At 31.7% G+C, this 12,916-nt stretch overlaps 2 protein-coding genes across 2 annotated transcripts; one reads left to right on the top strand and one right to left on the bottom strand.

The window, feature by feature from the left end:
• The first annotated feature begins 776 nt into the window (after window positions 1–776).
• NAP57 (NAP57 homolog) lies at window positions 777–2,725 on the top strand. Its single transcript, XM_068641100.2, has one exon. It carries the CDS (start codon window positions 818–820, stop codon window positions 2,531–2,533), a length of 1,716 nt encoding a protein of 571 aa, XP_068497201.1. The 5' UTR covers window positions 777–817; the 3' UTR covers window positions 2,534–2,725.
• Window positions 2,726–4,855: 2,130 nt separating this feature from the next.
• On the bottom strand, window positions 4,856–6,437 carry LOC137832766 (uncharacterized). The gene has a single exon (XM_068641103.2). The coding sequence runs from the start codon at window positions 6,207–6,209 to the stop codon at window positions 5,010–5,012; it is 1,200 nt and encodes a 399-aa protein (XP_068497204.1). The 5' UTR covers window positions 6,210–6,437; the 3' UTR covers window positions 4,856–5,009.
• Between the last annotated feature and the right edge of the window lie 6,479 nt (window positions 6,438–12,916).

The following is a 12,916-nucleotide window of genomic DNA, read 5'->3' on the forward strand; positions in this document are numbered from 1 at the left end:
AAAATATTACAAGAATTAAAGTTGGACAAAAAAATGTGTAATCGGGGGTTGCTTATTCTTTCACCTCCATCATCAATTGTTCTAGTAGACCAAATGTGAAAATATATGTTTATTTTTTCAGAAGAAGCTTTTAAATTATGTAATCTGAAACATACTTTAAAAAATATATTTTAAATTACAAAATTTAAAAATTATTTCTAATTCAAAAAATATTTTGAATTATGTAATATAAAATGTATTTTTAAAAAAATTAGGAAAAAACTTATATATTATGGAATTTAGAATATATATTTTTAAAAAATATTTCTGAAAATTTACTAATCTAAAAAAATTTCACAGATTATAAATTTATTTTTAAATTACGTAATCTAAAATATATTTAAGAAAAATAAGTTTTAAATTATATAATTCAAAATATAATTTTGTATTATAGATTAACTAATCTAAAACATTTCACTAGATTTAGGAACATGTTTTTCTGAGTTTCCTAATCAAAAAATACACAAACATCTCAATTAATATCGATTCAAAAAGTTACTGGAATACAAAATCTGAAATATATAGAAAGCAAACATCTACAACAAAACAAAACCTTCAAACATTTTAACTTTTTTACAAAAGGATATTTTTGGAATTATGAAATTTGTGGGGGTGCTGCAATAACCTATGAAAGGGTAGGAAGAAGCAACTATAATTGGGTTATTATTTTGGGCCTGATGTGGAGTGGCCCAGCCCAGTGTAGAGGAGGAAGTGAGTCCTTTTAATCAAAACCCTGGTTGAGAGTTTGCAGCCTCAGTCCTAAAACCCTACATTCAGCATGTCTCAGTCGGAGAGCAAGAAGAAGAAGGAGCGCGGCAGCGGCAAGGTGGTGGAAGAGGAACAAGCAGGCAAAGATGAGGGGTTGATGATAAAGCCTCAGAGCTTCACTCCCCCAATCGACACCTCCCAATGGCCCATTCTCCTCAAAAACTACGACCGCCTCAACGTCCGCACCGGCCACTACACCCCCATCCCCTCCGGCTACTCCCCCCTCAAACGCCCCCTCGCCGAATACCTCAAATACGGCGTCATCAACCTCGACAAGCCCGCCAACCCCTCCTCCCACGAGGTCGTCGCCTGGATCAAGCGCCTCCTCCGCGTCGAGAAGACTGGTCACTCCGGTACCCTCGATCCCAAGGTCACCGGCAATCTCATTGTCTGCATCGACCGCGCCACCCGCCTTGTCAAGTCCCAGCAGGGTGCCGGCAAGGAATACGTTTGCATCGCCCGCCTCCACTCTGCCGTGCCCGACGTCTCCAAGGTCGCACGCGCCCTGGAGACCCTCACCGGCGCCGTCTTTCAGCGCCCGCCCTTGATCTCCGCCGTCAAACGCCAGCTCCGCATTCGGACCATCTATGAAAGTAAGCTCCTTGAGTATGACCCTGATAGGCACTTGGTTGTTTTCTGGATTTCGTGTGAGGCTGGGACTTATGTTAGGACTATGTGTGTTCATTTGGGGTTGCTTCTTGGTGTGGGTAGCCATATGCAAGAGCTTAGGAGGGTTCGGTCTGGGATCATGGGGGAGAAGGATAACATGGTGAGCATGCATGATGTTATGGATGCTCAGTGGGTTTTTGATAATTTTAGGGATGAGAGTTATTTGAGAAGGGCTGTTATGCCCTTGGAGGTTCTTTTGACTAGCTATAAGAGGCTGGTTGTTAAGGACTCTGCTGTGAATGCTATTTGCTATGGTGCTAAGTTGATGATTCCTGGGTTGCTTAGGTTTGAGAATGATATTGATGTTGGGGAGGAGGTTGTGCTTATGACCACCAAGGGGGAGGCTATTGCTCTTGGGATTGCTGAGATGACTACTGCTGTTATGGCCACTTGTGATCATGGGGTTGTGGCCAAGATCAAGAGGGTTGTCATGGATAGGGATACTTATCCAAGGAAATGGGGGTTGGGTCCTAGGGCTTCCATGAAAAAGAAGCTTATTTCTCAAGGGATGCTGGATAAGCATGGGAAGCCCAATGAGAAGACCCCCCAGGAGTGGCTTAGGAATCTTGTTTTGCCCACTGGTGGGGATAGTGTGATTGCTGGTATGGCTGCTGCGCCTGAACCTGAGGATGAGAAGGACGGAGATGGCGAAGGACGGAAGAGGAAGAAGCATGAGAGCACTGATAGCCCAGTTTCGGTCCCTGCTAAGAAGGCGAAAGTAGATGTAGAAGAGGTAGATGTCAAGAAGGTGGCTGATGAGACTGTGGAGGTTGAAGTTGACAAAAAAGAGAAGAAAAAGAAGAAGAAGAAGGACAAGGATAACAGTGAAGTTGCCTCTTCAGATGAGGAGAAAACTGAGAAGAAGAAGAAGCATAAGGATAAGGTTGAAGACGGTTCACCGGAGTTAGAAAAGTCTGAGAAGAAAAAGAAGAAGAAGAAAGACAAAGAAGCTGCTGCTGCTGAAATTAGCAATGGAAAGGAAGATGAGAGTAATGCTGATAAGAGTGAAAAGAAGAAGCATAAGAAAAAGAAAAACAAAGATGCAGAGGAAGAATAGATTTGTGTTTGGCTAAATGGACTCTTTATGTAACGCCTATTTTCTTGATCTTTTAAAATTTCGCGTTGGATTAGTGTGTTGTTGGTCAAGATTTTGGTAGTTTTTTATATGCTTTTTCTCTTAATTTTTCCATTTACTATGTTTGTATCATCTTCTTTAGCGTTTAATAGATCTCCTACAATTTCTCCATAATCCTTTGACAAATTGACATGTTTTTCTGCTCAGATACATAGCTTTTCCACATACATAAGCTGTGACGAATTTGTTTATGGAGAATTTTGCAGTGTATTTGCCCTGTTTCCTGCTGGAACATGGTGCCAGCATACATGAGCATTTCAGGTTCTTTGCGAACACACTTTAAAAAGGTCCTTTTGTTACTTTATAAATAATAAATAATTTAGTTTTTAAAAATTAAATTAATATAGTAATTCAAAGATAGTATTTTTTAAGAAAACAGTGTACTTTTTATCAATTTATTTATAAATCTAGTGATTTACTCATTCTAATTGCAAATACAATGGCAATAATAAACTGAGACGCGGGAACTTCAAAAGCAGATAAAAGGGTGTGAACATGAGGAAATATCATATTTATAATTCAATCATAAAAATCATATTTCTAATTCAATCATAAAAGGCTACGAAATAGTTTTTAGTTTGTTCAAATTTGTTTCGTCTGAAAACATATTCTCGAAAAGCCACAAGTAATTTAGAACAAAAAGTAAACATTACCAACAAAGTACTATAAAAAGAAGAACTCGGAATTGTTTGGTTTAGCGAAGGTAAGAGGATAAGATGGATTTTAATGAAGCGAAAAGGAAAAGATGAGAGAGATTTTAATTCATTGCTTAGCTCTGACGGGAGTGGAAAAAAATTTAAAACATATCTTCTAATTTTACATTTCAAAATGTAAATATGACTACTTTTGTTAATACTTTTGAGTTGAGATGTTCCGAATCTTCTCCCCACCAAGACAACCAATCACTTCTAAATTTTACATAATTTATCACTTTTAAATTATATAATCCGAAATCTATTTAACAACTCACAATATTGAATTATGTAATCCAAAACTTAATTAAGAAAATAAATCTAAGAAAGTAAAAAAAAAAAAATTTATTCGTAATTTATAACCTATTTTATTAAATAAGTTTAAGATTATGTAATTCAGTACTATTAGTTGTTAAATAGATTCTGGATTATATAACTTAGAGGCTCTAGGGTCTAGAGGGTCTAGGGACTAGAGGGTCTAGGGTCTAGAGGGTCTAGGGTATAGAGGGTCTAGGGACTGGAGGGTCTAGAGGGTCTAGGGACTAGAGGGTCTATGGACTAGAGGGTCTAGGGTCTAGAGGGTCTAGGGACTAGAGGGTCTAGGGTCTAGAGGGTCTAGGGTCTAGGGACTAGAGGGTCTAGGGTCTAGAGGGTCTAGGGACTAGAGGGTCTAGGGTAGAGGGTCTAGGGTCTAGAGGGTCTAGGGTCTAGAGGGTCTAGGGACTAGAGGGTCTGGGGTCTAGAGGGTCTGGCGTCTAGAGGGTCTGGGGTCTAGAGGGTCTACGGTCTAGAGGGTCTGGCGTCTAGAGGGTCTGGGGTCTAGAGGGTCTACGGTCTAGAGGGTCTCGGGTTTAGGGGTAGAATTTCAAATTTCGTATTCCGGTAGGTTTATTATTCATAGTATAAAATATTGTTTTTATTTTTATCTGTATATTGAAGGATAATTTTGAAAATTTCAAAACTTTTGGGGATAACTTAAAGAGGGATGGAGGTGCAGGAAGAAGCAGTTCCAATAAAAGGGTAGTTTTGGGCCTAGCCTACTAATAGAGTGAAGACATGCTTAGCCCACTAATAGAGTGAAGATAGACCTAAAAAAGATGGTTTGATCATGGCAGAATAACAATTTGACTCGAAATCACTAATTTTAGTGAAACTAAATATTCTAATTGGAGATACTCCTCTTGATTATAACACTAGTTTTTTTTACTTTTTTTAATATTAAACCAAACAATTGGAAAAGCTCTTCCACTAAACTCTGTTTCACTCGACCAAACCTCGGAACAAAAAGTCTTTACAAATTCACCACCAAGAACCTAAAACAAGTTAGTCAAAGAAAAGGAAGTGAAGTTCACATGGAGGAATTATTGATCTTTAAAATTTTATGCACAGATCCACGAAACCTTGTATTCATCTTCCATCAATTGCAAGTCAGGATGAATTTAAAACGATTTGGAGCAGGATTTCATTGATTTGTTAGATCTTCAATTCTACTTATCTGCATCACTGTGTGTTGACACTAGCATCAGCACAATTTCATGTGAAGACGACACCATCCAAGCAAAATTCAACATTACATTTATTTGCAACTTACAGATTTACATACACTTGAGTATCACATAAGTTGCCTCATGCAGAAATCAAAAATTGAAGCTCTCACCTTGTAGAGAGTTACATGTACATTTTACTTGCCAATTTATCAAGTACTACTAAAAGCTTCTCAGAGAACCATTTGGCTTCTTCTGATTGCGACCGTACCAGGACAGAAGGTACTTCCCATTGTAGGACTGTGACCTTTTCATTGAAGAACTAGGAGCACCCTGCAGATACCTAGTTAATCTGAAAGAAGAGCTACCCTTGAAAGTGGTAGCCAAATCGTTTCCAAAACCCCCCTTTGAAGAAGAACCAGCATCATCCAGCACCCTTTTTGAGCTACCATTAGATCCTACTGTGGCAAGAGCACGGTTGATATTTGCAACAGAAAAGGAATCCAGAGAAACAGATCTTCTAGGAAGAATGTAGGGCACCTCTTCAACTGGGGTTTCAGTTTCACAAACCCTAACTCCATCTTCACCCTCCACTCTGCCTTCTTCCTCTGCCCTGTTCCCCAATTCAGAATCAGAAGCACTATTTTCCAAAATTTCCACATGGCTATCTCCAAAGGATTCTGAATCAAGAAAAGTAGAGTCCAACCTAGCAGTTGCAAGGTCAGAAACAATGGGGGCCCGGCATATGGGACAATTGGTATGAGACCTAAGCCATGTATCAATACAAGGTAAATGAAAAGCATGGTAGCATTTAGGCAAAAGTCTGAGATTCTCATCCTCTTCAAACTCGCTCAAGCAAACAGCACACTCGGTTCCTTCGATCAAGCCCTCACCTTTCTTATACCTACAAACTGTGATGGCACTGATAATCGATTGCTGAAGGCCAAGGGTGCGGATATACCATATGGGGTGGTCCACCATAGCTCCGTGCTCTTCATCAACAAAATCACCACCACCTCTGCTCTCCGGTTGGTGCCTCGATGGCACCCTCCTCCTTGAGCTGAACCTGGTGTAGATGGTGCGACAACAAACAACAAAGAAAGCAATTGTTAGAATCGCAAGAGCAAGGAACAAATAGGTGGCTATTCTGTGGCTGCTGGATTCATCTACGCCGCCGTTATCTAGATTGAAAGGCGGAAGTTGTGGCGGCGGCGGCGGCGCCGCCGGAGGAGAATCATAATTAGGGTATTGGGGATTGGTGAGGCAGATCCTGAGGCAAATTTCGCAATCTGGTGAACAAGCCTCAGACTTCTTGACATGACAAAGTGAGGCACAGAGTTGTGGCAATGGCGTCATCAAGTTTGTGAGATGACGCAGACCCATTTGATAGATCGGGAAGAAAAGAAGAGGTGAAATCAGCATCAGAATTCAGAGTGAAGAAGAAGAAGAAGAAGATAATGATCATGACATCAAGTCTCAAACTTTGACTTCAAACCATCCATCACAGTTTTGTCTCTCAAGATGTTCACATCCTACTGGTAGCAGTTGCATTCAATAATAAAATTATAATAAAATTATGCCATCACACACTTTTTTTTTAATTAATTCAAATTATAAAATAAAATATATTCATTCATTGAATTGTAAAATTGACCATTTTTTTCTATTTTAGATTTTATATTGAATTGTAAAATTTATGAGAAATTTTTATCACAACCTGCTACATAATAATTGAATATTGTAAGTTTTTATTAATAATGAAAAAAAAATATTAAAAATGTTATGATATAAGCATTAATGTAATTTAATCTTTTATGGTGGTTTAATTTTATAATAAATAACGTATTGAATAGAGTTGACTAATTAACTGAAATTAAGGCCACGCATTTACTTTTCTAACGTTCACCACTCGTGGGTCGGCCAGCTTTAACTTTCAAAAAATGTTTGTTTTATATTATAATAAATATAAAATGAAATTAAAAGGTCAAACTTTTACTTTTAAAAAATAATTAATTTATTAAATAGTATTTAGTATTGAGATTATAGAAATCTTTTTCCGTTAGCCAAAAATAAACGTTAAATTTTATGAGTTGAATGTAAAAAAAAAAAATCTAAAAATATATACATAAACGAAAAAACAAAGTTTGGTTCTTTGTGTGATGATTCCGAGTGTTGGGTTTTTGTTGAAAGTTGGATTTCATTTTCATGACGTTAAAGGTCAATAAAATATTCAAATCTCAACAAAAAATGCTTAAAGACTATGAAAGGTACATGTGAAGTTAATTGTATTTTTGAACTGGTATTTAAATGATTTTTTTTTTATAGAATAAGAAGTATATTTGGTAAAGATTTTTTTTTGACGAAATGAAAATTTTATTAAATTCCTGTAAATCCTTAATTTTAGATATATTTGTTTTAATTTTTTTATTTGATGTTGTTTTGATTTATGAGATTTCTATATTCTAATATGTTGTTATTTATCAGATGGTTTCTTTCAATTTGATTGAATTAAAACAATAATGATTTGAGTTATATATGCGACAGCACTTGTTTATATTGAAAAATTGTTTGTTTTTATTTAATTAAAATCAAATAAAATTGCCCCTTCCCTTCATCTCATAATAAATATCACTTAAAACATAAAATATTTCATATTAAATGGTGTTTAAGTTTTTAAAGAAACATTAAATTCTTTTATTGTAATTTATTCCCCGATAAATATAATGACATGGTGATTTGCATGTATTGTCTTGAGGAAAAGTCTGGTCAGAAGTGATTTTTCAAAAAAAAAAAAAAATAATATAAAAATATTTTTCTTGTTTTCAGAAATATATTTTATTTTTCATTCAAATTTAAGGAGAAAAATATTTTTTTTTATTAATATATTTTTCATTTTTTAATATGATATTATTTATTAATTTAAGTAACTCAATATTTTTAAAAATTACAATTTTATAATAAAAAATATTTCGTAATTATGTTTCAAAGTATAAATATACTGAAAAAGAAATCTTAATTTGAAGGAATGTATTAATTTAAAAAATATTTTATTTACAAAAAAAATAAGTAATAAATATATGAGTAATTTTCTAATCATATAATTACTTAACATTAATTAATTTATTATTTTTTTAAAATAATAATTTTCCTTTATTTTTATACTACTCTTATTCTCAAATCAATATAGTAAATTTTTCATTCTATTTCTTTACTTTCTTTTCTCACATTTTATTTCTTTTTCCTTCATTGTAAATGAAAAGTGTTAGAGGTAATTCAATAAAAATTACTCCACTCATTAAGTTATTTATTAATTTACAGTATTGAGAAAAACAACTTTAACATAACTTATTTTTAAGTTGAATAATATTTTATATATAACGGGGTTAGCACAATTATCAAAGATGATAAAATAAGTTGTAGTCCGAGTTAGTGAATAATGAAGATTTTAACACTTTAATTAAACTTAATTTGTTTTAATAATCATATTGTTGTCCTATTCAGGTCTCATAATTCGGTAACATTCCTAATTTTGGAAGGAAAGCTAAAATTCATTCATTTTCAAATCACTATAACTATTTTAAATTAACTATTGATTAAAAATTGTGTATTTTTAAAATTTGATGTCTAAAGATATAAAAACATATCATAATATATAACTAGATAATATATAAACATTATCTTAAGTTAAAGTTATAATATTGAGTTAAGTTTAAATTTCACACTAATATTAGAACATATTCTATGTTCTATATTCTAACATATATCAAATTATAAATATATAGAGAGTATCTCTTACAAATTGGAAAATTTTGAAAGGTAAAAATATTTTCATTTGGTCTTAATTTCAAATCTCATTTAAGTAAAAAATTATTAGTTTATTTGAACGGTGCAGAAGTAGTTTTGGTGTAGAAAAATGTGACATTTGTCTGAAGATAATAACGAAATCCTTTGCATGAACGAAGGGGTAAATAATTAAATGTGTGTGTAGAAGAAACAAAAAGGAAAAGGAAGAAAACAAAAGAAAAGAAAAAAAAAAGAAGTGTCTTAAGGAATGGTTGTTTGGTTGCGACCAAAAGACTTGAATTTGAGTCTTCTTTTGTCCTCTCTCGTTAACCAATTACAATGGACTCTTACAAAATATGATGTTTCACTGAAAATGATATCTTAATATAAAAATATCATTTCTAGAGTACTTCAATTTTTATTTTCAATTCTTGGTATATAAAAGAGAAATTACAAAATAATTAATTAATACACTAATGTAAAAAACACAACATATAATATTTATAAGAAGAGAGTTAATATGAATTTAATTTTAACCCTAAATAAAACTTAATACAAGTTATTAATTGGACCAATATATTATAACTAAATTTTACCACGTTTATAATTTTATTACAATTATATTACTGCCTCATTTACTATAACTGATAAATTAAAACTGTTATAGTAACTTGTCATCAAATATAATTTTTCTATTAATAATAGTTTAAGATAATATAAAATATTATGATTAATTAATTATTACATGAAAAATTATAATAAAAAAACACAAACTGAACAATGAAAACTTCAATTTATGGTATAAAACTCATTTTACTGATAGAAATATTTTGACTAGTTAAAAACTAGTACAATATATGGTGTTGTTAATTAAAGTCGTGATAGTTCAAATCTTCATTGATTAAAACTGAGATATTAATAATATTTGTTGATAACAAAACGTATATTATTAGATAGTTATGATTTTTTTATAATTTTTTTTTAATTTGATTTATAAAAGTGATTAATATATTTTTGTGATTTTAACATGTAATAGTAGTTGAATGGTGAACAGTTTAATGTATACTATTGATAAATCGTTGAATAGATAAAACTAATATAAAAATCGCAAAATAGGTAAAAAAAAAGGAGGAAAAAATAATAAGAAAAACTTTGATTCATATTAAATTAATAAATGAAAACTTAATAGGATGTTGATTTTTCTTCTTCTTAAAAACAATAATAAACCTTAACATTTTAAATTCTATTTTATTTTAAGGGTAAAGTTGAACATTATCTCACATTGAAACTATAACATGGGCTAAACAGGGTTATCATTTTGCGATCCCTAATTCAAAATTAAATATCAGTATTATAATATATTTTTTATTTCAATATTTGTATGTTATACATACAAATGTTGAATACTTGTTTACTAGCATTAAAATTTTATAAGATTATATATTTACATTATGTTATTAATATTATTTTTATTATAATTTTTTCACTGAATTAATATTTTGACTCACCCCACGGTTTTAATAAGAATATTGATTTTAATTTTTTTTAATTTATATGTTTTGACTATAATTTTTCATTGCATTAATATTTTGACCGATCCAATAGTCAATACAATTTCCAATACATCTATATTAACTTTTTTTGGTACATTCAATTTAATAAATTTTAATAATAATAATAATAATGTTAAAATAATATATTTGTAAAAGTTTTATAAGAATATTCCATGGTTTAGATTGAAACGTGAGTTTTAATAATACAATTTTAATGATGATATTTCCTTTTTTGAAACTGAGTTTTTAACTTTTATTTTTTTAGTTTGTTCTCAAAATATTTATTAATTTTTATACTTTTCTATAAAAATACATTTTTATTATTTTATTTTTTATACACACATTACATAAATTTATTAATTTTGTTTTTCTAATGAGGTATAAATTTTGTACTTTTAATCTTTTACTAAACATTACATTAACAATAATTAGAAATAAGTTTATTATTAAAAATATTATTTAGATGATTTTATATCATATTATTTATTTTAAATGTTATATTGTTTTCAGTATTAAATTATGGTAAGTTTATTCTAATTTTCTTATTTACAAGCATTTTCGTATTGAGTAAATATGAAATGCCTATTTAAAAAATGTATTCTTACTTTTATTTTAAACTTGAATTAAAGAAAATGAATTCATAATAGGAAAACTATATAACATTTTAAAGTAAAATAAATATATTTAAAATAATTAATACATAAATAAAAATATAAGACTTTAATATTAACAAAAAAATTAAAACTTATAATATAAAATATAGTATGATCACTTTTTATTCTATCATTTACATTTATAAAAGCTGCTGATAATTAATTTCATGAAGTACTTGTTATTCATGAGAAACTTTTTCCTAAGGATTTCAAAGAGTAAAATAAAAAGAGAATACTATTATCTTTTTATAAATTAAAAAGAGTCTCATGTATGAATGAAAATTTTATATAATTAAAAAGTAAGAATGTTCAATGGAAGAAGAATAAGGAGCAAGAGCCTCCAACTGTTACTAATGAAAACATAATCACAAATCTCACATAAACAATAACAAAAGATGGAAGATTACACCAAGTTATTTTCACTGAACCAACCGTGTATCACCACCAATTCAATGAAAAATAACAAAACGAAACAATTATAAACTATAGCTATGACAATCTCAAAAGCAGAGAGAATACTTTTTCTATATAAGCCTACGCGGCGTTTCAAATGACCAATACGGCAGTGACGAGACCAACCACAACAGATCCTGCGGCGGCGAATCCATACGAGACAGCGGCGTTCGCAGACGGCGCGGGAGCCTCGGACGGAGGAGCAGAGATTGACAATGGAGAAGCGGAAGGCGAGGGAGAGGACGCAGACGATGGAGGAGGAGACGGCGGAGAGGTCACAGCGGGTGCTGGTGACGGAGAAACTTTGTGTGGAGGCTTGTACGGAAAAACGGCAGGTGGAGTAGCAGCGGCCTTAGGAGACGACGCCGGAGATTGTGCGACGGCAGAGAAGACTAACATAGCAGCGAGCAGGAGAATGAGAGTGAAGGACGAAGCCATCTGAGAGGCTGAGAAGTAAACGGTGGAGAATAAACGAAGGTGGTGCAACGCAGGGGATAATTGTTGTAGTTTTACGAAGAGTGTGTTTGAGATGAACGAAGAGACAGAGAGTGAGAATTTATAGAAAAAGAGGTTGGTGTGATGGGAGGATCAGACGGTGGAGATTGCTCCGATAAGTTGATATGATGGCATGGGGGTAATGATGAGTGGAGTCCTTAGAAACGCACTTTTGGTTGAATCAGAACAGTACACGTGGAAGCTGATAAGAGCTAAGAGGAACAGGAACCGTTGATGAAAGGGGTGCCGGAATTGTAACGGTCAAGAAATAGGAAAGTGTGTGAAACTTGTTGGGGATCTACAACACACAACCCTAAGGACTGGGGAAGACTATGGTCCAATCTTCATATTCTTTTTTTAAGGAAAGCTCCTCAATCCACTGAATTCTTTAAATACTTTTTTCAAAACTTAATTATATTTTTAATTCTATTATATAATAAAGGAAGTAAATGTATAACTTTTAATTTTGTATTAAATTATCACTATTTATTCTTTATGACATTTTACCAAAAGAAAAAAATTTGGCATTTGCATTATTGGTACATTTGTGAAATGGAGGAAAGGAAATCTTGTCCGGAAACAAATTCTTTAAGTATTTCGTTAAGTATAAATTTTTAGAATTAAAATTAGCTCATAATATATAAACAATTTATTTTTGGAAAAATTTAAATTATCTACCATCTTTAAAAAAAATAGTTTCTTTATATTATGTTATGACAAATCATTTCTCTATAGATATTTACGGAAAAATATTTATAGAAATTTGTAAAATAACAAATAAAAATATTTCAATTTAATGATAATTTTTCTTCGCGATTTCAATGACAAAACAATATTTTTTTGAAGTTTTGACCCAACATTTATTTATTTTAATTTAACTAGTAGGGCTATTTTTTATGGGTTAGGTTTAGGGTTTAATTAGGTCAAACAAAATATACGCAAAATTGAAGATTAAATTAAAATTATGGATTTTTGAAGTTGTGGAAAAAAAAATCATGGATTAAAAGTTAAAGAGGGGAAGTTTATAATTTAAATTAAAACGAAATAAAAAATTGTATTAAGAAACATAATGAATTGAAAGAGGAGGCAGAATATTAATTTGTTTTTGAGTTGGTGGAAAGAAGAGATTGGTACGTTGCATAGCTTCGACAACTTTCTCTTTTTCACCATTCTTATTTTTTGGAGTTATGAG

This window comes from Phaseolus vulgaris, chromosome 6, assembly GCF_051622355.1.
Source record: "Phaseolus vulgaris cultivar YP4 chromosome 6, ASM5162235v1, whole genome shotgun sequence".
In the NCBI taxonomy this organism is placed as follows: Eukaryota; Viridiplantae; Streptophyta; class Magnoliopsida; order Fabales; family Fabaceae; genus Phaseolus; species Phaseolus vulgaris.

What these genes read in the sequence shown, in the direction of transcription:
- NAP57 (XM_068641100.2), top strand. Translation starts at nt 818, where the DNA reads ATGTCTCAGTCGGAGAGCAAGAAGAAGAAGGAGCGCGGCAGCGGCAAG.
- LOC137832766 (XM_068641103.2), bottom strand. Translation starts at nt 6,209, where the DNA reads ATGCTGATTTCACCTCTTCTTTTCTTCCCGATCTATCAAATGGGTCTG.